The sequence below is a fragment of the Heptranchias perlo genome, chromosome 1 (assembly GCF_035084215.1).
Source record: "Heptranchias perlo isolate sHepPer1 chromosome 1, sHepPer1.hap1, whole genome shotgun sequence".
Classification (NCBI taxonomy): Eukaryota; Metazoa; Chordata; class Chondrichthyes; order Hexanchiformes; family Hexanchidae; genus Heptranchias; species Heptranchias perlo.
In genome coordinates this window covers 145,741,413-145,762,942 of record NC_090325.1, presented here as the reverse complement: position 1 = coordinate 145,762,942, position 21,530 = coordinate 145,741,413, and the positions used below count along the sequence as shown (strand labels likewise).

Sequence of the window (21,530 nt, the reverse complement as noted above, 5' to 3'; positions counted from 1 at the left end):
GCTAAACACCAGAAGCAACATGCTATAGACAGAGCTAAGCGATTCCACAACCAACAGATCAGATCAGATCAAAGCTCTGCAGTCCTGCCACATCCAGTCGTGAATGGTGGTGGACAATTAAACAACTAACGGGAAGAAGGTGGAGTCCAGCACGTGAGTGCAAAAGACAAGGCTGAAGCGTTTGCAACCATCTTCAGCCAGAAGTGCCAAATGGATGATCCATCTCGGCCTCCTCCCGCTATCCCCACCATCACAGAAGCCAGTCTTCAGCCAATTCGATTCACTCCACGTGATATTAAGAAACGGCTGAGTGCACTGGATACAACAAAGGCTATGGGCCCCAACAACATCCTGGCTGTAGTGCTGAAGACTTGTGCTCCAGAACTAGCCGCGCCCCTGGCCAAACTGTTCCAGTACAGCGACAACACTGATATCTACCCAACAATGTGGAAAATTGCCCAAGTATGTCCTGTCCACAAAAAGCAGGACAAATCCAATCCGGCCAATCACCGCCCCATCAGTCTACTCTCAATCATCAGCAAAGTGATGGAAGGTGTCGTCGACAGTGCTATCAAGTGGCACTTACTCACCAATAACCTGCTCACCGATGCTCAGTTTGGGTTCTGCCAGGACCACTCGGCTCCAAACCTCATTGCAGCCTTGGTCCAAACATGGACAAAAGAGCTGAATTCCAGAGGTGAGGTGAGAGTGACTGCCCTTGATATCGAGGCAGCATTTGACTGAGTGTGGCACCAAGGAGCCCTAGTAAAATTGAAGTCAATGGGAATCAGGGAGAAAACTCATACCTAGCACAAAGGAAGATGGTAGTGGTTGTTGGAGGCCAATCATCTCAGCTCCAGGACATTGCTGCAGGAGTTCCTCAGGACAGTGTCCTAGGCCCAACCATCTTCAGCTGCTTCATCAATGACCTTCCCTCCATCATAAGGTCAGAAATGAGGATGCTCGCTGATAATTGCACAATGTTCAGTTCCATTCGCAACCCCTCACATAATGAAGCAGTCCGTGCCCACATGCAGCAAGGCCCGGACAACATCCAGGCTTGGGCTGATAAGTGGCAAGTAACATTCGCATGAGACAACTGCCAGGCAATGACCATCTCCAACAAGAGAGAGTCCAAGCACTTCCCCTTGACATTCAACGGCCTTACCATTGCCAAATCCCCCACCATCAACATTCCTGGGGGTCACCATTGACCAGAAACTTAACTGGACCTGACATATAAATATTGTGGCTACAAGAGAAGGTCAGAGGCTGGGTATTCTGCGGCGAGTGACTCACCTCCTGACTCCCCAAAGGCTTTCTATCATCTACAAGGCACAAGTCAGGAGTGTGATGGAATACTCTCCACTTGCCTGGATGAGTGCAGCTCCAACAACACTCAAGAAGCTCGACACCATCCAGGACAAAGCAGCCCGCTTGATTGGCACCCCATCCACCACCTTATACATTCACTCCTTTCATCACTGGCGCACTGTGGCCGCAGTGTGTACCATCCACAGGATGCACTGCAGCAACTTGCCAAGGCTTCTTCGATAGCACCTCCCAAACCCGCGACCTTTACCACCTAGAAGGACAAGGGCAGCAGGCACATGGGAACAACACCACCTGCACATTCCCCTCCAAGTCACACACCATCCCGACTTGGAAATATATCACCGTTCCTTCATCGTTGCTGGGTCAAAATCCTGGAACTCCCTTCCTAACAGCACTGTGGGAGAACCTTCATCACACGGACTGCAGCGGTTCAAGAAGGCGGCTCACCACCACCTTCTCAAAGGCAATTAGGGATGGGCAATAAATGCTGGCCTCACCAGCGATACCCACATCCCATGAACGAATGAAAAAATATAGTCATTTATCATCTTTCTGTTCTGGTAGTACATTGTATTATAATATATGCAAATTTCATCACACACGAATCTCCTAAATATTAGACTGTTAAAGCATGTAGACTATTTTGCTGTCATTTTACACCACTAAAGTCAGATATCCATGTCCCCACTCTGATACCACAACCACATTGATCTTAATTATCACAGCCTCTTCATGCCTGTAGTCAACTGTTGCAATACATCACCAGCCATTTTTCATAAAGGAAGGAAGCTAAAGAATAGACCTTGTATGTTGCAATAAATAATGGATTGTCATGGATGACTTGCTGATATGCCAGTTGTTTGTTTTAGGCCTGAGTGAGGGCAATTTATACACATCCTGACTCCAAACTAACTAGCTGCATACAGATCTGTAATTCACCCCAGGCCATCCATTACCTTATATGTAATTACATTGTTGTAAAAGGCTTCTTCACGTTCCCTTACAAATCATGCTTTAGAAATGGAAGAATGTGGCACCAGAAGTCTTCACTTGATTACCATTTGTCACTTGCTGTCTTTTCCAAAGAAAATCTGTTACGTATGGACAAAATGCAAATGGACTTGTCGGAACAAAATGCTCACATAACAAGGCAAAGGGGCTGCTGATTTAAGAGCCTGCTGCTATTCATTTTGCAAATCACAATGCTGGTAGTTTGTTTTGTGACCACCCTGAACAACCCAGAGCCTTTCCACCTCGAGACGTTGACTCCTGTAATGAAGCGTGGGTATAAATCAGTAACACCTATGTTTTTGCCACCACTTGGAAATTTAAAACATGAAAGTTGCTGTACGTATACGTGTGGTTGCAGACAGGGTAACTGCTACTACTGGGATGGATCTGTGTGTGAGTCTGGGTCACAACAATGTCTTGGGCTACAGGTTATTGTTTGCAATGCGCTGAGCCGGAACAACAAAAGTTGGACGTTATCAAAATCTTTCACACACTGTAGGATGGGAAAGGGAGGAATAAAAAGGTAACAAATGAAGGAAAGAAAAAGGAAGAAAAAAACAAGAAGAAAAGATGCTAAATCAGAAGAACTATTAGTGACCTTTTTTCACTGTGCACCTAGCCTCAGATTCAAAGTGTCACAAGCACTTTCCCATTAACAGTAAACTAAGTGAAGCTTTTGATTTGAAAATAATGACTGCACTGGGCCTACAGAATTAACATCATGTTCTTTGTCTAATTCTATCTAAAACCTCTCAAGTTATGCTCCCAGAATGAGTATTAGAGTCAGGCAACACTGAGGCATGTGATTTTTTTTAAAAATCCATTCACTGGTAAATAAAAGGGCACTTTCTTTCATAGAAAGTTAAAATAAGAAATGTGTTCAGTTTTAAGCAGAGTCACACTATCCTGTTGGAGAAACAATTATTTCAGACATGATGTAAAGTGTAGATTGCCTGTGATGTGAATAACATGAACCAGATGTACTGATTTAATTGGAAGACTTTGTGTTATAGGGAATTTCAACCCTTCAATAAGAGATCAAAAGACTGGAAACTAGAGTCTTCGGGATGGACACAGGGAGACCAGAAATTAAACCAACTTCTTTTTGTTTGTACAACACAGATTAGACAGAGAGAGAGAGAGAGCGAGAGAGAAAAAAAAGAAAAACTTTGTTTGCTGCTAATGGGATTAAAGAAAGAGGCTGGCATTACAAAACATTTCACTATTATTAAAGTGACAGCTGCTGCACTTGCCATTAGAGGGAAAAGTTCAGACACTTTTCGCAGATGCGCTTCCCTGATCAGAAAGCCCCGATATATTACACGTGGTTAATACACTGCTTGTCTTGGAGGGAAATGCCTACAAAGGTCAGTCCATTTAATGATTACTTTACTTTTCCTAAGTATTAATAAGGTAAGTGATCAGGTTTGTTTTAAGGAGCCCTATGGATGCCGTACGGTACAGCAGCATTACTTGTTTCAGTGGATTAACTGCACATCCGTCCAGAGGCGGATCTTCTGTCTTCCCTTTAACGGATGGCATGTGCACTGATGGTGGGGATAGGGAGGGTAAGACTATAACGGTGACTTTAGATTGGTATAATGGACTAAATCTTCAAAGCGTAATTTGTTTAAATAATATGTATCTAAAACACATAGGGGGTGAAATTGGCCATCAGCAATGGTGCAAAACGGGCGATAGAGATTCCTGTCCGATTTTATTTTCTATTGAAATCAATGGAAAAGAAAATCGGGCGGGTGTAAAACAGGCGGCCGATTCACTGTTGCCTGTTTTGCGCTATGACTAATGACCAATTTCACCCCTTATATCGTTCTTGTATCAATTTTGATGATAGTACGCATGCTCGCCATTTACACTGTGCTGTACTGCTCCAGAATTTGGAATTTGGATTTTTTGTGATTCTCCTTTACCTGTTTAAGTCTAATTACAATTGTTTCAAAGCACTGGCTCCCGGTAAAGAGTCTGGCAAAATCTTTTCCTAGTTTTTTGAACACAGCAGCATGCAGCGATGTGATCACTGCTGTCCATCTGGCTATGTTTCACTCATTGTTTCTGCTGCTCTTAATTGTGCAGATACACCACGTGCTAAAGCAAGAACTGGCTCAGTTACCCAAGACCCTGCCGGCATTTTCAGGGCAGGCCTTTCTAATGAGTAATGTTGTTGTTTATATTACCTGTGGTAAGGGACTGTAGTTTAAAATTTTGAACAGATCGAGTTGTTGATACAAGTAAATTGAAATACCCCTGGGCTGCTCTGATGGTTCAGGTAGTTAAAGCAGTGAGCAATGGAGCATACAAACTAGGAGTATCCCATGTTCTATCCTTGGTCTGTGCTGAGTCAGCTGATCTCAGTAAGGGTGTGGCGATTAGCCTCAGTGTCACTGGATTAGGGAGGGAAAAATTAGCCAGGGTTCTCACTCCTGATCATTATCCAGTGACTGATAATAGAAATTGTGATGGTGAGGACTTCATTGGGCTCGGCTGGAATGCCACCTACAGTTCAATAGTCTGCTGACACTTGTTGACTAGGCTTACACATGAAGGTTGGCCACTTGAGCGAGGTATCAGAGGGCTACCTGTCCCCAAGGAACCACGGCTTAGAAATCTGTTTGCACTGGCCCTGCACCAGAACGGGTAGGCCCATGGCCCACCCGATGTTGGGCCTCGGGCCTCATTAACATCGGATCAACGAGCTGTAGACACCTGCTGAGCTTTTCCAGGCAGCTTTCCAGTGAAAGCCTCGGATCTCCTTCCCGTGCTTCTTGATTCTTACTCTGACACCTAACATCAAGAGCTCCTGAATATCTTTGTACCAAAAATAGAGCTTAACTGCTCAGCTGCCTCTTCCTCATTCCCTTGTCCTCCTCCCAGCTCATATCAGAGTAATTTCTTTATGAGACCAACAGCTTAGTTCCTTGATAATTTCCCAACCATACTCCTCACCATTCAACTCGTCCGGCTTTTTTGTTGGAAGTAATTTGCATATGATATGAGCACATCAACCAATCTACTGCAAGAAATGAGTGCAGAACAAATTTGCCTATAATTAAGTGCGACAGAGATTGTGCTGTGATAGACAGGAAATGTCCATTTCTGTGCTATTTTAACTTTATTATACAGATAGATTTTATGGCCTAGAAATTCAATGGTGAAGCGCCCGTTTTTCAGATGCGAAATGAGCGACTAAACATCCAATATGGTGGGCAGGCTGCGCACGTTCATTACACGCTGGAAGTGCGCCACCTGCCATATTGGTGAAGGCAGAAAAAGAGGTGTCCAGGACACGTGCCTGAAACAGGCGTTAGAGCCTTTGCAGCGGTGCTTTGTTGGCTGCTATCAGGAAAATGTGATCTAGGTGTGGCCTAACCAGCAGTCCTTAAAGGGACAACTGGAGGCCACTAGCAAAAAGGTAAGTCTTTAAAAAATATTCACCTGAATGTGGAGCCATGAGGAGCAGGAGTGCTCCTCCTGGCACCACAGCAGTCCCGAAGACCATTGCAGGCTCCCACTTGGCCCCCTCCCTCTTGATTGCCCTCCATCTTCCCAATTACTTACCCCCTCTCCCAGTCGCTCCTCTCCCTCCTGATCGCTTCCTTCTCTCCCTCACCTTAGAGCCTCTGACAGCGATGCAGCGGCCCAAAATTGAAATCTTCTTCGGAGACGAGCTGCCTGGGGACCCCCAACAGGCATCTGCAGCTCGCCAGTGTCACGCAAATGAGGCCCGAGGCCCAAAATCAGGTGCGCCTCGGGCCTACCCGTTCTGGCACAGGGATCGTTCCCTGCACCCAGTTCGTGCTAGCAGGCCGGCCCAAACCAATTTCTAGGCCAATATATCTCATTAAACTCTTGCATATAGCATGCACTTCCTGTACAGAATAATATGGCAGGCACATGCCCTCCCCTTTTCCTCACTGTTGATGGACACTAGGGGCGTTAAATTGGTTAACCCCTGAAGACGGGCGCACGGATAGCGGTGAGCGATTAACCCGTGCCCAGTCGTTGCAATGCAGGCAGCACTTAACATTCATGCTGCCTGGTGATTTCAGTGATTGCTGCATGCAGTCAGCGCTACCTACCTGCGCTGTTGATTGGTTGCACACACCGGCAGGGGGCCCAGATATCAGGAATAGCTAGCACCACTTGAAGGCAGCCTGCACCTCTTAAAGGGAAGGTGCACGGTGGCTGCAGGAAGTGGTGGAAGTCAATGGTGAAGTGAATCTGTGCTGCAATGTGGTGAAGCGTGGTGATGATGGGAACTCTGGAATTTTTAATTAGCAACAACTTGGCTGCTCAAAGTTTGCGGGGCTCTTACATTTTAAAAATATAAGGTGTGGGTTTGAACGGAGATCAGAAATCGCACACGTAAAAGGCAAATGCAGGTCCTGTCCTTATGTTTAAAAACTGTTGTTTTATTTTAAAATATTGAATAAAGGTTGTTTAAAAATTACATCCCAGCTCCTCCAATCTGCACGCCAGACCCCACCAATCTGCTGATCTGAGTTTGCAAGAGATGGGCACTAAGGTTTTCTGCTGATGCACTAGAGACCTTGGTGCAAAGGGTGGATAAAAGGAGGGGCATCCTATGTCTGCAGGGAGGGCAAGAGGCCCTCTGGACATATGCTTCTGAGTAGGGTTGAGGTCAATGCCAGGGCCATAGCACCATGAACATGGATGCAGTGCTGGAGAAATTGCAATGATTTGACATGAGTGGTCAAGGTGCGTGAGTTCATCTGTCAAGTGGCATCTCCTACCAAATGCACCATTAGCCTCATTCACTGCTCCACGCACTACACCCCCCACCTATCAACAAACTCTTTCCATCAGTACTCAACAATCAGCTGCTTCATCTAACCCTCACACATTGCCACTGTTGCAAGCCACACAGGTCACGCACATTGGCAACTATTCAACCGTGACAGCCACATCACCCAAACATCTTGCAGGACACTCACCAACACACTTCCCACTTTCTTGCAGGAGAAGGTGGCACATAACAGGAGGCAGCAAGTGGCAGTGGCTCCATGGATGATGAACCTGCTGTCCTCTCTCAGGATGACAGCATTCCTGTCCCACCCCTGCCACTCCGCCAGTGCCCTTGCTGTTGCCTATCAGATAGCCAGCCCACTCCCTGTAGAGTATTGAAACTTTATTATAGGAAGATAGGAACAGGAGTAGGCCATTTAGCCCCTTGAGCCTGTTCCGCCATTCAGTGAGATCATGGCTGATCTGTGACCTAACTCCATATACCTGCCTTAGCCCTATATCATAGGAATATAGGAAAATAGGAACATAGGAATATAGGAACAGGAGTAGGCCATTCAGCCCCTCGAGCCTGCTCCGCCATTTGATAAAATCATCGCTGATCTGTGATCTAACTCCATATACCTGCCTTTGGCCCATATCCCTTAATACCTTTGGTTGCCAAAAAGCTATGTATCTCAGATTTAAATTCGGCAATTGAGCTAGTATCAATTGCCATTTGAGGAAGAGAGTTCCAAACTTCTAACACCCTTTGTGTGTAGAAATGTTTTCTAATCTCACTCCTGAAAGATCTGGCTCTAATTTTTAGACTGTGCCCCCTACTCCGAGAATCCCCAACCAGCGGAAATAGTTTCTCTCTATTCACCCTATCTGTTCCCCTTAATATCTTATAAACTTCGATCAGATCACCCCTTAACCTTCTCAACTCTAGAGAATACAACCCCAATTTGTGTAATCTCTCCTCGTAACTTAACCCTTGAAGTCCGGGTATCATTCTAGTAAACCTACGCTGCACTCCCTCCTAGGCCAATATGTCCTTCCGAAGGTGCGGTGCCCAGAACTGCTTACAGTACTCCAGGTGCGGTCTAACCAGGGTTTTGTATAGCAAGTTGTCTGGGGATTAACAGCAGATGATGTTAAATAATCAATTCTCTATACTTTCAGTGCTAACAGAGTATAATTAGCACACCCGTCTTACTAAAAAGGGAGCACTTATGCAAATGGGTTTCATAGATTGACAATGCATGCACTTCCCCAAACACTGCTGCTCTTGCAGTATGGAGTGCAGCCAACAGAGGGAGCAATGAGCACATCTGGTGGGCCCAATCCTTCAGCGAACCGCAAACCTCACACCTCCCATCACTTCACCCAATGTGATTTTTCTCTGCACTAAACATACACTGCAGCAAATAACCAATGCTGAACCACCCCACTATATCCTCAAAAGTTGTTCAATTAGAAGAATGAGAACAGACCTGACACTAAGACCAAGTGATTTTCTAAACACCCCACAATTTCACATCCTGGACCGAGCTTCTAGATTCACTCACACATAAACAGCGCCAGGCACTGCTCTGACAAAGAATCGGCCCTCTCCTATCCCTTAATACCTTTGGCGAACAACAATCTATCAATCTCAGATTTAAAATTAACAATTGATCTATCATCAACTGCCATTTGCAGAAGAGAGTTCCAATTTTTAGGCTATGTCCCCTTGTTCTAGTTTTCAAGTGTAGGAGACCTCCAAAAACAGGTACAAATGCATCAGAGCCAGAAGCAATAATCCAGCAACTAACCTGTAACTCCTGCTTGATCCCTTTTAATAGCGCTGATGGGGGGGCTTCCATGTTGTTTAAGACCTGTTCAGCTGTGCGAGGTTAAGACAGTGCGTTGGCTAGGGCCTGGAGTTCCAAAATAGCAGCGGTCCCTTCAATTCAGTGTTGCATACAAATTTACATCATAATGCCCCTACTCTACATGCTGCCGGCGTTCATTAGGTGCACCTTTACCAAGATGGCGTCCCGCGCACATCACGCCGGAAGTGTGTGTGTGCATCTCGGACGCCATTTTCAAGGCTTAGGTGTCCGCATAGCATCTACAGAAATTTAACCCCTTAGGAATCCACTAGTGAGTCAAACACTACATTCCACCCCTGAGTTCTGCAAACCCCAGGTTCCCCTCTACAGAGCAGAGAATTGCCCCCATGATATCAAATCCCAGCAGCCCACCACAGTGCTGCTAAACTCCATGAAACCCCACCTCAGTCCTGCCAAACCTCAGGATCATCTCCCAGTGCTACCAAACCTCAGGACCATCCTTAGTGCTACCAAAGCCCAGGACCATTCTCAGTGCTACCAAAGCCCAGGACCATTCTCAGTGCTACCAAAGCCCAGGACCATTCTCAGTGCTACCAAAGCCCAGGACCAATCTCAGTGCTACCAAAGCCCAGGACCATTCTCAGTGCTACCAAAGCCCAGGACCAATCTCAGTGCTACCAAAGCCCAGGACCATTCTCAGTGCTACCAAAGCCCAGGACCAATCTCAGTGCTACCAAAGCCCAGAACCATTCTCAGTGCTACCAAAGCCCAGGACCAATCTCAGTCCTACCAAAGCCCAGGTCCATTCTCAATGCTACCAAAGTGCAGAGCCCATCTAGTGTAACTTAAGTCCAGACTCCTCGCCAGTACTGCTAAATACCAGGGGGTAAATTTGGAATCAATAAAATGACAATGGGGTGGGTTCAATAACGGGCAAACAATCCACTCCGCCAGATTACAGCCCAGGCGATAAAGATGAAAGTCTACTCCCAGATATCTACCTCCAAGTAGTATATCTTGCATATCATTTGCAGTGTATTCTCAGCTTTAAAAAGGTAAGGGATGAAAATGAAATACATAGCTAAAGGAATATGTATAACAAGACACTCTTATGTTGGAGGGGGAGAAGATCTGGGATGAGAAGCTATGCATCTCTGCTGGGCTGGCTGGCCACTTCTTGACCTGACTCCCTGTTAGATGTTTTTATTTTCTTATGTTGCTTTAATATGTATTTCTGGCTGTTTTGCAACAGATTGTATTGAAAATGTTAAGAAGCCGTGTGGTTCTCCTGGTCTGGATGTTAGGTGTGCTTTGCTTGGTCTCCTATACCACTGGATTCTCTCATGGTGCAAGTACCTCTGCTTGTGCCGACATGAAACCAAAACACATCAGTGCTCATCCCCAAAATCCACATGGCAGCTTTATCACAGTGTACACCAACAAGTCTACCTATCTCCCTGGGGACAAAATACCAGGTAAGGGAATCCAGTTATTGGTGTTCAGTGTTATAGGACACATATAATTAATCATAATGTGTCCACTGTTATAATCTGCACAAGAAGGAAAAGATTTTTCAAGGTCTCAGAGTATATGAGAAATATCAGAGTTGAGAAAAGGCCATTTGGCCCATTGAAACTGATCCCACTAGTACCCAACTGCATTTTGAATAACCCCATTATTTTTGCCTCTACTACCTTGCCTGGCAGAGGTGAGGTGAGAGTGACTGCCCTTGACATCAAGGCAGCATTTGACTGAGTGTGGCACCAAGGAGCCCTAGTAAAATTGAAGTCAATGAGAATCAGGGGGAAAACTCTCCAGTGGCTGGAGTCATACCTAGCACAAAGGAAGATGGTAGTGGTTGTTGGAGGCCAATCATCTCAGCCCCAGGGCATTGCTGCAGGAGTTCCTCAGGGCAGTGTCCTAGGCCCAACCATCTTCAGCTGCTTCATCAATGACCTTCCCTCCATCATAAGGTCAGAAATGGAGATGTTCACTGATGATTACACAGTGTTCAGTTCCATTCGCAACCCCTCAAATAATGAAGCAGTCTGTGCCCGCATGCAGCAAGACCTGGACAACATCCAGGCTTGGGCTGATAAGTGGCAAGTAACATTCGCGCCAGACAAGTGCCAGGCAATGACCATCTCCAACAAGAGAGAGTCTAACCACCTCCCCTTGACATTCAACGGCATTACCATCGTCGAATCCCCCACCATCAACATCCTGGGGGTCACCATTGACCAGAAACTTAACTGGACCAGCCATATAAATACTGTGGCTACGAGAGCAGGTCAGAGGCTGGGTATTCTGCGGCGAGTGACTCACCTCCTGACTCCCCAAAGCCTTTCCACCATCTACAAGGCACAAGTCAGGAGTGTGATGGAATACTCTCCACTTGCCTGGATGAGTGCAGCTCCAACAACACTCAAGAAGCTCGACACCATCCAGGACAAAGCAGCCCGCTTGATTGGCACCCCATCCACCACCCTAAACATTCACTCCCTTCACCACCGGCGCACCGTGGCTGCAGTGTGTACCATCTACAGGATGCACTGCAGCAACTCACCAAGGCTTCTTCGACAGCACCTCCCAAACCCGTGACCTCTACCACCTAGAAAGACAAGAGCAGCAGGCACATGGGAACAACACCACCTGCACGTTCCCCTCCAAGTCACACACCATCCCGACTTGGAAATATATCGCCGTTCCTTCATCGTCGCTGGGTCAAAATCCTGGAACTCCCTTCCTAACAGCACTGTGGGAGAACCGTCACCACACAGACTGCAGCGGTTCAAGAAGGCGGCTCACCACCACCTTCTCAAGGGCAATTATGGATGGGCAATAAATGCCAGCCTCGCCAGCCACGCCCACACCCCATGAATGAATTTTAAAAAAATTAACATTTATCACTCTTTAATTAAAGAAATTCTTCCAGATGTCAGTTTTAAACTTACTTTTTACTCATTTCTACTTATGTCTTCTAGTTCTACTTTCTTGATATACTTTGAAGTAATAGTATAGGCTTATCTATATCATATATAATATTTTATATATTTTGATGAAGTTCCATCTTAGCCACTTTTTTTTAGACTACAAAGCTTATACCTGGGCTCAGTTCTTCTGTTGCTCCTTTTTGACCTCTTTTCAGTGTAAGTACATTATATTGTAGCGGTGACCAAGACTGAGCACAGTATTTAAAGGGCATTGTTTCCTTAGTATAACTTCTGAAGACTTGGGCCCCAAAATCTCTTGGGAAATTCCACCAGACTCTTGCTGTAACTCTGGCAAGAGACTAATGGAACATCCAGGAAAATGGTGGAGGTGCTGTTTTGGGAATTTCTTTGATGCAGTGACAGGGGCTCCCAAGTTCCCACTCCCAAGCCTGAATTGGGACCTGGTGTATCAGTGGAAGCTGGTATGCCAAGTGAGGTGAAGTGTACTGGTCTCCACACGGATGGATGTGGGCCCCATCGGTGGGATCCAGGTGGATCCAAGCAACCTGGACCCCTGAAGAAAATAATTTTTAATATTTTTTTAATAGATCGGTCCCCTTGCTCAGGGGTGAGTGGAGGCCAGGATCATTTTACCAGCGGGCGCAATCCCAGCATAACCTCTGGGATTGGATCCCGAGGGATTCTGACCCCTTATATTCTACTGCCCCTTATATTCTACTGTACTGGCTATATCTCAACATTCTATTAACTTGTTAATTGCTTTGCCACATTGACTAGCAATTAAAGACCTTTCCACGGAATGTACAAAAACAGACACCAAAGAATATCAAGTACTGCTTTTGGCTTTATATGAGATTTCTCAAAGTTGCAAACAAAACAAGGAATTTGTTCTGATAATACTTTCCCTGGAATCCTTCCAATAGGTAGGAAAATGGCGAAGTAAAGGTAAGCATTCTTGATGCCTATTGCAACCAACTTGTCTTGCTGGAAAACTGCCTAAATGAGGCAATGGAACCATATTGAAAGTCTCTCTCAAAATTTAAGAAGTCCTGGGTGAGACAGAAACTTCCTGTCTTTTTGAGGACCATGATACACATTATGGCATGTAACAGGGAAAAGTATCGCATGCAATTGAGGGAGACAAAAACATCCATAAGAGTAGCCAAGAGATCTCTGGAAAAGAAGATGGTGCAAAATGCCAAGTCAGAAGTCAGAGACCATTAAGGACCGTATAAGGCCACTAAAGGATACCGTAGGGCAGATTCAAACTGATTCTCAGGTTATGCCAGAGCTGCTAAATGACTATTTCGCATTAGTCTATACTCCTGTAGATGATGCTTATGTTCCAGATGGAGGTGCTCTGTATTGTATAGCATTATTAATATTAAAATAGATAGTAATGTTAACTTGGATAGGGTAGGAAAGCTCAAAATTGATAGGACTCCAGGTCCGGATAATATCCATCCAAGGGTGATTAAAGAGATGGGACAGGTGCTCTGTGAGCCCCTTGCCCTTATATTCAATAGTTCAATAGAGTCAGGGATAGTTCCCTTAGACTGGAAGCTAGCTCATGTAGTTCCTATTTTCAAAAAAGGAAACAAATCAGAGCCAGGGAACTACAGGCCGATCAGCCTGTGGCTATAGACTTCAGGCTTCGCTGCAGACTTACAATCTAACGGTACTTTTTATACCCACTATTTTGATTTGGTTTTGGGAGAGAGATCTCGGTGCACTGCTCAGCCCCCTCCCCTCCCCTTTTATATTCCAATGCCAAGATGGGTTTCCTGAGTTTGCTTATTTTGAAACTGGCAACCTTAACCTAAATTTCATTGTTGAAAGCACATATAGTTAGCAAGATGTGGAGCTTCTAGAGGGTTTCATATGCCACAGCAAAGTCTCAAGGCCTGGTCTGTGTATAGCGTCCAGGGAAGGGCTACTCCGTCTACTGTACAGACTGGCCATCAGCAGCTTGTGTGGCTCCCTTGGTGCACTAAGGAAGCACAGTCCTAAATTCCTGAAGTTAAGCATTAGTAGCAGGATTTTCCTTTGGTTTAGTGCCCATTTTCCAGTGTTATTCAGGCGAGGAAGACTGGGGTGGGAATAGTATGGCTGTAATGATATTCCAGCATCATTTGCACCGGAAGTGTCCACCCAAATGTGGGTGTATTTAGCAAAGGTGATAATGTTGGTGTGACATCATACATGGCATCTTCTGTCATTAGCGGCCTGGCAACACAGGATGCTATTTACACCTGTGCAAACAGACATCATACATTGCTTGGAGAAGAGTCACACATCTAAACACGTAAATGGCCACAGCAGTGAGTGCAATCAATGCAGAGGCGATGAATGGACAGATCCACAACAGCATATCTTCTCTTCGGGATACCTACAACATACGAATACTCTGAGCGGTGCTGTAGCAGAGTAGTCTGCATGAGGGCCTCAGCTAATGGAAAATTATTTAATGTGCTCCTGGGTCAGCCTCACCACCAGGGAGTTATATCAATACAACAATCTCTTCTCACCATAAAAAGAAGTAAAATGGCTATTGAGCAGAAATTGATTTAGTATTTTAGTTAAAATATGAATTGCACAAAAAGGAAAGCCTATGCAATACTGATTTTCTGCCACTAGATGTAGTTGGTGGCCTTATAAGTGTTGGGCTAGATTGCAGACTGTGGACGGCCCATGTGAGAGACTCTATTTGCTGTAAAGGGGATTTCAGGACATCTTTCTCCACTCACTGAGAGAGGAGCTACAACTAATGGCAAACCTTTATGGAATGAATAGATCAAGAGAAAATTGACCTTAAATGACACTGAATTGAAGTTATGGTCTATAGTTGGTCTTGTTTGGAGTTTGATTTTGAGTAATGAATGATTTTACACTGATCAGGAATGGTTTGATACCTGAGAAAATAGTGAGGTCTACCTTACTATGATACAAAGTGATGTAGGAAATACTGACATAAACATTAGCTCTTTCACTGGCCAGTTCTGGTCATTGAGAAGCTCTTAGATTAGGCTAACATTCTGGGCTGCTGTTATCGTTAAGTGTCTGTTAATTCCTGATTTGTTTTTCTATTTTTGTTTGTTGAATTTAATCCATTTAATTCACAGAATTCTGCACTGTTGCCTTAAGTTAGGCTGCCACTTTAAACTATCCCAGGGGTCAGTGCTGGGTCTGCTTTTTGTATATATTTTGTATATATTGATAATTTGGTCTTGGTTATTGGCAACAGAGTCGCAAAGTTTACTGATAATAAGGAGGTCCGACAAACAGTGAGGAGAACTCTAACAGACTTCAGGAAGAAAATAACAACAACACTTACATTTATATAGCACCTTTAATGTAAGTGCTTCACAGGGGTGTAGTCAGAAAAAAATGGACATCGAGCCAAAGAAGACATGAGGAGGTCTGACCAAAATCTTGCTCAAAGAGGTGGGTTTTAAGGAGGGTTTTAAAGAAGGAGGGGCAGAGATATTTAGGAGGGAATTCCAGAGCTTGGGGCCTAGGTAGCACGACTGCCAATCGTGGGGTGAAGGGAAGGAGGCACAAGAGTTCAGAATTGGAGGAACAAAGAACTTGGTGGGTTTTAGGGCTAGAGGAAGTTACAGAGATTGGGACAAGTGTAGGGATACAGATATTCCAGTGATTCATGAACCTGGACAATAGTCACATGTATGTAGTAGGTTCATTAATCAAAGTGGTTATTTAATGATTTAAAAAGTTCACACAAGCATGAAGCAAATCAAGCAATAGATACAACCTTAACAACCAAGGATTTCGGCATCACGGTGGAAGATGATCAGCTCTTTCTTGGCTCTTGAGATTCTTCTTCTTTTTGCCATCCTTCCTCTGGGTAAAGCTTCTTAAAGCTCCTCCGACTGCAGTAAAGAAGCTGCCACGATGTCCCATCTTTATATGATTTTTGCCAAGTGGGGTGTGAACCCTGGTGCAGCCTCTTCACCGTTTGAAACCTGTTGTATCTTCTCATCCGTGTGAATCCAGGTGCAGTTATCTTTCCCAAGGATTTCTTGTTACCTCAGCACTGTTTTTCCAAGTTAATTGTTTTGAGAACCAAAGTTGTTGTGGGAACCAAAATTGTTTTGAGTACAGTGTTGCTTTTATTCTTATCAGTTGTTATTGAAAACTGAAGCTTGATGAAATTTCTGCACATTTGCAGTTTTAAACTTACTGCACTTTACTGTCCAAAGGGGCAAATGTAATATCCAAAGGGGCAAGTTAACCCTTTCCTTCAAATATAATGTCCAGAGGTCCAGTAGGTTTTAAATTCATAATGTTCAAGGGGTTTTAACCCCTGCCCTTGAGTCCCTCCTCAAGTGAGTCTGTCTGATCTTCTGACTGATTCACTCTATATACCTTGAGCATTGTCCCTGGTTGTTAGGTTTTATTATCATTGATTCCGTTTAGGATGGGTTTGTCATGACATACGCAAAAAGAATATTTCCTTGCCATGCTTTCGGATTAAATGTCGCATTACACATAAGCAAATGATCATAATAAACACTAGGATACATTGTGTACATATTAAAGCCATACTAATTATTCTAATCCATGGGTGTTGTCCCACATTATACACAACTTCGCACCATTCATGATCTCCTAGCTTTTGTATCTTTCGTTCTATAAGCGCAATTCTTGCCTCTTGCGCACCCCCGATTTTAATCGCTCCACCATTGGCGGATGTGCCTTCACATGCCGAGGCCCTAAGCTCTGGAATTCCCTCCCTAAACCTTTCTGCCTCTCTACCTCTCTCCCCTCCTTTAAGACACTCCTAAAAACCTACCTCTTTGTCCAAGCTTTTGGTCACCTGTCCTAGTATCTCCTTATGTGGCTTGGTGTCAAATTTTGTTTGATAAAGCTCCTGTGAAGTGCCTTGGGACGTTTTATGTTGTTGTTGTTGTTGTTGTTGTTGTTGCTGCTGCTGCACTATATAATTTAAGGCGAGCTGGATGGCATAGCCCTGGTGAAAAGGTTATCTCTGATAGGGATATCAACACCGGTACCAATTCATAACAAACATCATTATGAACCCTTTGCACAGTCCGGATGATACTTGAATTTCAATCCCAGTGTGTTTAACCATATCCTGTTTGTTTCATTAATTAGTCATTTTCTATATGAAACATGTGCCAGTACCTTGGTTACAAGGTTTTCTCACTCTCCTGAGCCATATTAACTACTTCATGTCATGCTGTTGTCAAGTAACTAAGCATGTCTGAGATCCGTTCTTCAATGCGTCATGGATTTCCGCATGCTAGTTGCCTCACATTTGCACACACACACTGGTATCCCAAGATCATGCCACACTTGACATCCGATACAAGCCATTCCTGGGCGTTCAGGTTATCTCATTAAAAGATCGGGGGGGTGTCCGAAGGTCTTTGCTTATCTCCCCCTGCATGGTCCCAATGTCTCGGGTAGTGGTCAGGCTATCAAAAGCATTTTCTTATTGTTCAGTATAGGCAAAGACACAAACATTTCCAAGAGAAAGCTATCAACTAACTATTCTCAACTACACTTTCCTGACTTTCACTAGAATGTACTCGTGGGTGCACTCACACATTTTTCAATCGCCTAGGGCAATGACCTTAGACCCCATTTGGTGGTGCACTTTCTCTGCTTCCGACACATACCTTCAATCACTTCCTCATGCCATTTTACACATAAGAACATAAGAAATAGGAGCAGGAGTAGGCCATACGGCCCCTTGAGCCTGCTCTGGCATTCAATCTGATCATGGCTGATCTTCAACCTAAACTCCACTTTCCTGCCCGATCCCCGTATACCCTTGATTCCCCTAGAGTCCAAAAATCTATCTATCTCAGTCTTGAATATACTCAACGACTCAGCACCCACAGCCCTCTGGGGTATAGAATTCCAAAGATTCAAAACCCTCTGAATGAAGAAATTCCTCCTCATCACAGTCTTAAATGGCCGACCTCTTATCCTGCGACTATGCCCTCTGATTCTAGACTCTCCAGCCAGGGGAAACAACCTCTCAGCCTCTACCCTGTCAAGCCCCCTCAGAATCTTATATGTTTCAATGAGGTCACCTCTCATTCTTCTAAACTCCAGAGTATAGGCCCATTCTACTCAACCTTTCCTCATAGCACTATCCTCTCATCCCAGGAATTAATCTAGTGAACCTTCGCTGCACTGCCTCTAAGGCAAGTATATCCTTCCATAGATAAGGAGACCGAAACTGTATGCAGTACTCCAGGTGTGGTCTCACCAAAGCCCTGTACAATTGTAATAAGACTTCCTTACTCTTATACTCCAACCCCCTTGCAATAAAGGCCAACATGCCATTTGCCTTTCTAATTGCTTACTGTACCTGCATGTTAACTTTTTGTGTTTCTTGTACCAGGACACCCAAGCCTCTCTGGACACCAACATTTAATAGTTTCTCACCATTTAAAAAATATTCTGTTTTTCTATTTTTCCTACCAAAGTGAATAACTTCAGATTTCCCCACATTATACTCCATCTGCCACTTTCTTGCCCACTCACTTAACCTATCTATATAGAAACATAGAAAATAGGAGCAGGAGTAGGCTATTCGGTCCTTTGAGCCTGCTCCGCCATTCAATATAATCATGGCTGATCCTCTATGTCAATACCATATTCCCGCTCTCCCCACACCCCTTGATGCCTTTTGTGTCTAGAAATCAATCTCGCTCCTTCTTAAATATATTCAGTGACTTGGCCTCCTCAGCCTTCTGTGGTAGAGAATTCCACAGGTTCACCACCCTCTGAGTGAAGAAATTTCTCCTCATCTCAGTCCTAAATGTCCTACCCCGTATCCTGAGAATGTGACCCCTCGTTCTGGACCCCCCCAGCCAGGGGAAACATCCTCCTTGCATCCAGCCTGTCTAGCCCTGTCAGAATTTTATATGTTTCAATGAGATCCCCTCTCATTCTTCTAAACTCGAGTGAATACAGGCCGAGTCGACCCAATCTCTCCTCATACGACAGTCCTGTCATCCCAGAAATCAGTCTGGCGAACCTAAACTGCACTCCCTCTATGGCAAGTATATCCTTTCTTGGGTAAGGAGACCAAAACTGCACACAATACTCCAGGTGTGATCTCACCAAGGCCCTGTATAACTGCTGTAAGACATCCTTGCTCCTGTACTCAAATCCTCTTGCAATGAAGGCCAACATACCATTTGCCTTCCTAACTGCTTGCTGCACCTGCATGTTTGCTTTCAGTGACTGGTGTACAAGGATATCCAGGTCCCTTTGTACATCAACATTTCCCAATCTATCATCATTTAAATAATACTCTGCCTTTCTGTTTTTCCTTCTGAAGTGGAGAACTTCACATTTATCCACATTATGCTGCATCTGCCATGTATTTGCCCACTCACTCAACTTGTCTAAATCGCCTTGAAGCCTCTTTGCATCCTCCTCACAACTCACGATCCCACCTAGTTTTGTGTGGTCAGCAAATTTGGAAATATTAATTTGGTTCCCTCATCCAAATCATTGATAGATATTGTGAATAGCTGGGGCCCAAGCACTGATCCCTGTGGTACCCCACTAGTCACCGCCTGCCACCCCAAAAAAGACCCATTTATTCCTACTCTCTGTTTCCAGTCTGTTAACCAATTTTCAATCCATGCCAGTATATTACCCCCAATCCCATGTGCTTTAATTTTGCACACTAACCTCTTATGGAGGACTTTATCAAAGGCCTTCTGAAAATCCAAATAAACCACATCCACTGGTTCTCCCTTATCTATTCTACCAGTTACATCCTCAAAAAACTCCAGTAGGTTTGTCAAACATGATTCCCCTTTCATGAATCCATGTTGACTTTGTCTAATCCCGTTGATATTTTCTAAGTGTCCTGTTATCACACCCTTTATAATAGATTCTGGCATTTTTGCCTATCCACCGTCATGCCTTTTAATGAAGCTTCCCAATCTATCATAGCTAACTCACTCCTCATACCTTCGTAGTTTCCTTTGTTTAGATTTAGGACCCTAGTTTCGGATTGGATTACTTCACTTTCCATCTTAATGAAGAATTCTATCATGTTATGGTCACTCTTCCCTAAAGGACCCCGCACAACAAGATTATTAATTAACCCCTTCTCATTGCACAATACCCAATCTAGGATAGCCTGTTCCCTGGTTGGCTCCTCAACGTACTGGTCTAAAAAACCATCCCGTACACACTCCAGGAATTCATCCTCCACAGTATTATTGCTAATTTGGTTTGGCCAGTCTATATGTAGATTAAAGTCACCCATGATTACTGTAGTAACCTTGTTACATGCATCTCTGATTTCCCTACATTACCACTACTGTTTGGAGGCCTATAGTCAACTCTCACCAGTGTTTTCTGCCCCTTGATGCTCCTTAACTCCACCCAGACTGATTGTACATCTTGATTTTCTGAGCCAATATCCTTTCTCACTATTACTCTGATTTCATCCTTTACTAACAATGCCACCCCTCCTCCTTTTCCTTTTTGCCTGTCCTTCCTAAATATCAAATACCCTTGGATATTCACAGGTGGATAGGGTGGTGAAGAAGGCATTCAGCATGCTTGGTTTCATTGGTCAGAACATTGAATGCAGGAGTTGGGATGTCTTGTTGAAGTTGTACAGGGCATTGGTGAGGCCACACTTGGAGTACTGTGTACAGTTCTGGTCACCCTATTATAGAAAGGATATTATTAAACTAGAAAGAGTGCAGAAAAGATTTACTAGGATGCTACCGGGACTTGATGGTTTGACTTACAGGGAGAGGTTAGACAGACTGGGACTTTATTCCCTGGAGAGTAGGAGGTTAAGGGGTGATCTTATAGAAGTCTATAAAATAATGAGGGGCATAGATAAGGTCGATAGTCAAAATCTTTTCCCAAAGGTAGGGGAGTCTATAACGAGGGGGCACAGATTTAAGGTGAGAGGGGAGAGATACAAAAGGATCCAGAGGGGCAATTTTTTCACTCAAAGGGTGGTGAGTGTCTGGAACGAGCTGCCAGAGGCAGTAGTAGAGGCGGGTACAATTTTGTCTTTTAAAAAGCATTTGGACAGTTACATGGGGAAGATGGGTATCGAGGGATATGGGCCAAGTGCAGGCAATTGGGACTAGCTTAGTGGTATAAACTGGGCGACATGGACATGTTGGGCCGAAGGGCCTGTTTCCATGTTGTAACTTCTATGATTCTATGATTCTATGATTCAGCTCCCAGCCTTGGTCACCCTGCAGCCATGTCTCTGTAACGTCTACTGTTTCAGGAACCAGTTTAATCTAGCTAACCAATTAACTAACTACAGCAGCTTTCCAGCAGGAGAGCTTGCTTGTTTGTCTCTGCTTAAGCCTGACAGAAACTTAAAAATTTCAAGTTTAAAATTGAACTTAAATAGTTGATTTTACTTAAAAGTTAATAGGAATTAACAGTAGATTTTAAAAGAGATTAACCCTTAAAACTCCCACACTTACCAAACTCTCAAATTGCTCACTCTGTGCCCACTGCACTCAGTGCAGGTTGCACTCACAGGCCCCTGTATTTCTACTGTTTGTGACTCAGATGAATCAGCGCTGCTCTGCTACTGTCTCAGGAACCAGTTTAATCTAGCTAACCAATT

General features: G+C 44.4%; 1 protein-coding gene across 1 annotated transcript in view; it reads left to right on the top strand.

The window, feature by feature from the left end:
* The first annotated feature begins 3,632 nt into the window (after positions 1–3,632).
* The window catches only part of LOC137320729 (reelin domain-containing protein 1-like), a 43,299-nt gene continuing 25,401 nt past the window's right edge, over positions 3,633–21,530 (top strand). Inside the window, exons 1-2 of the mRNA XM_067982493.1 lie at positions 3,633–3,713; positions 10,198–10,420. Coding sequence (XP_067838594.1) covers positions 3,633–3,713; positions 10,198–10,420 — 304 coding nt within the window. The remainder of the gene's footprint in view (positions 3,714–10,197; positions 10,421–21,530) is intronic.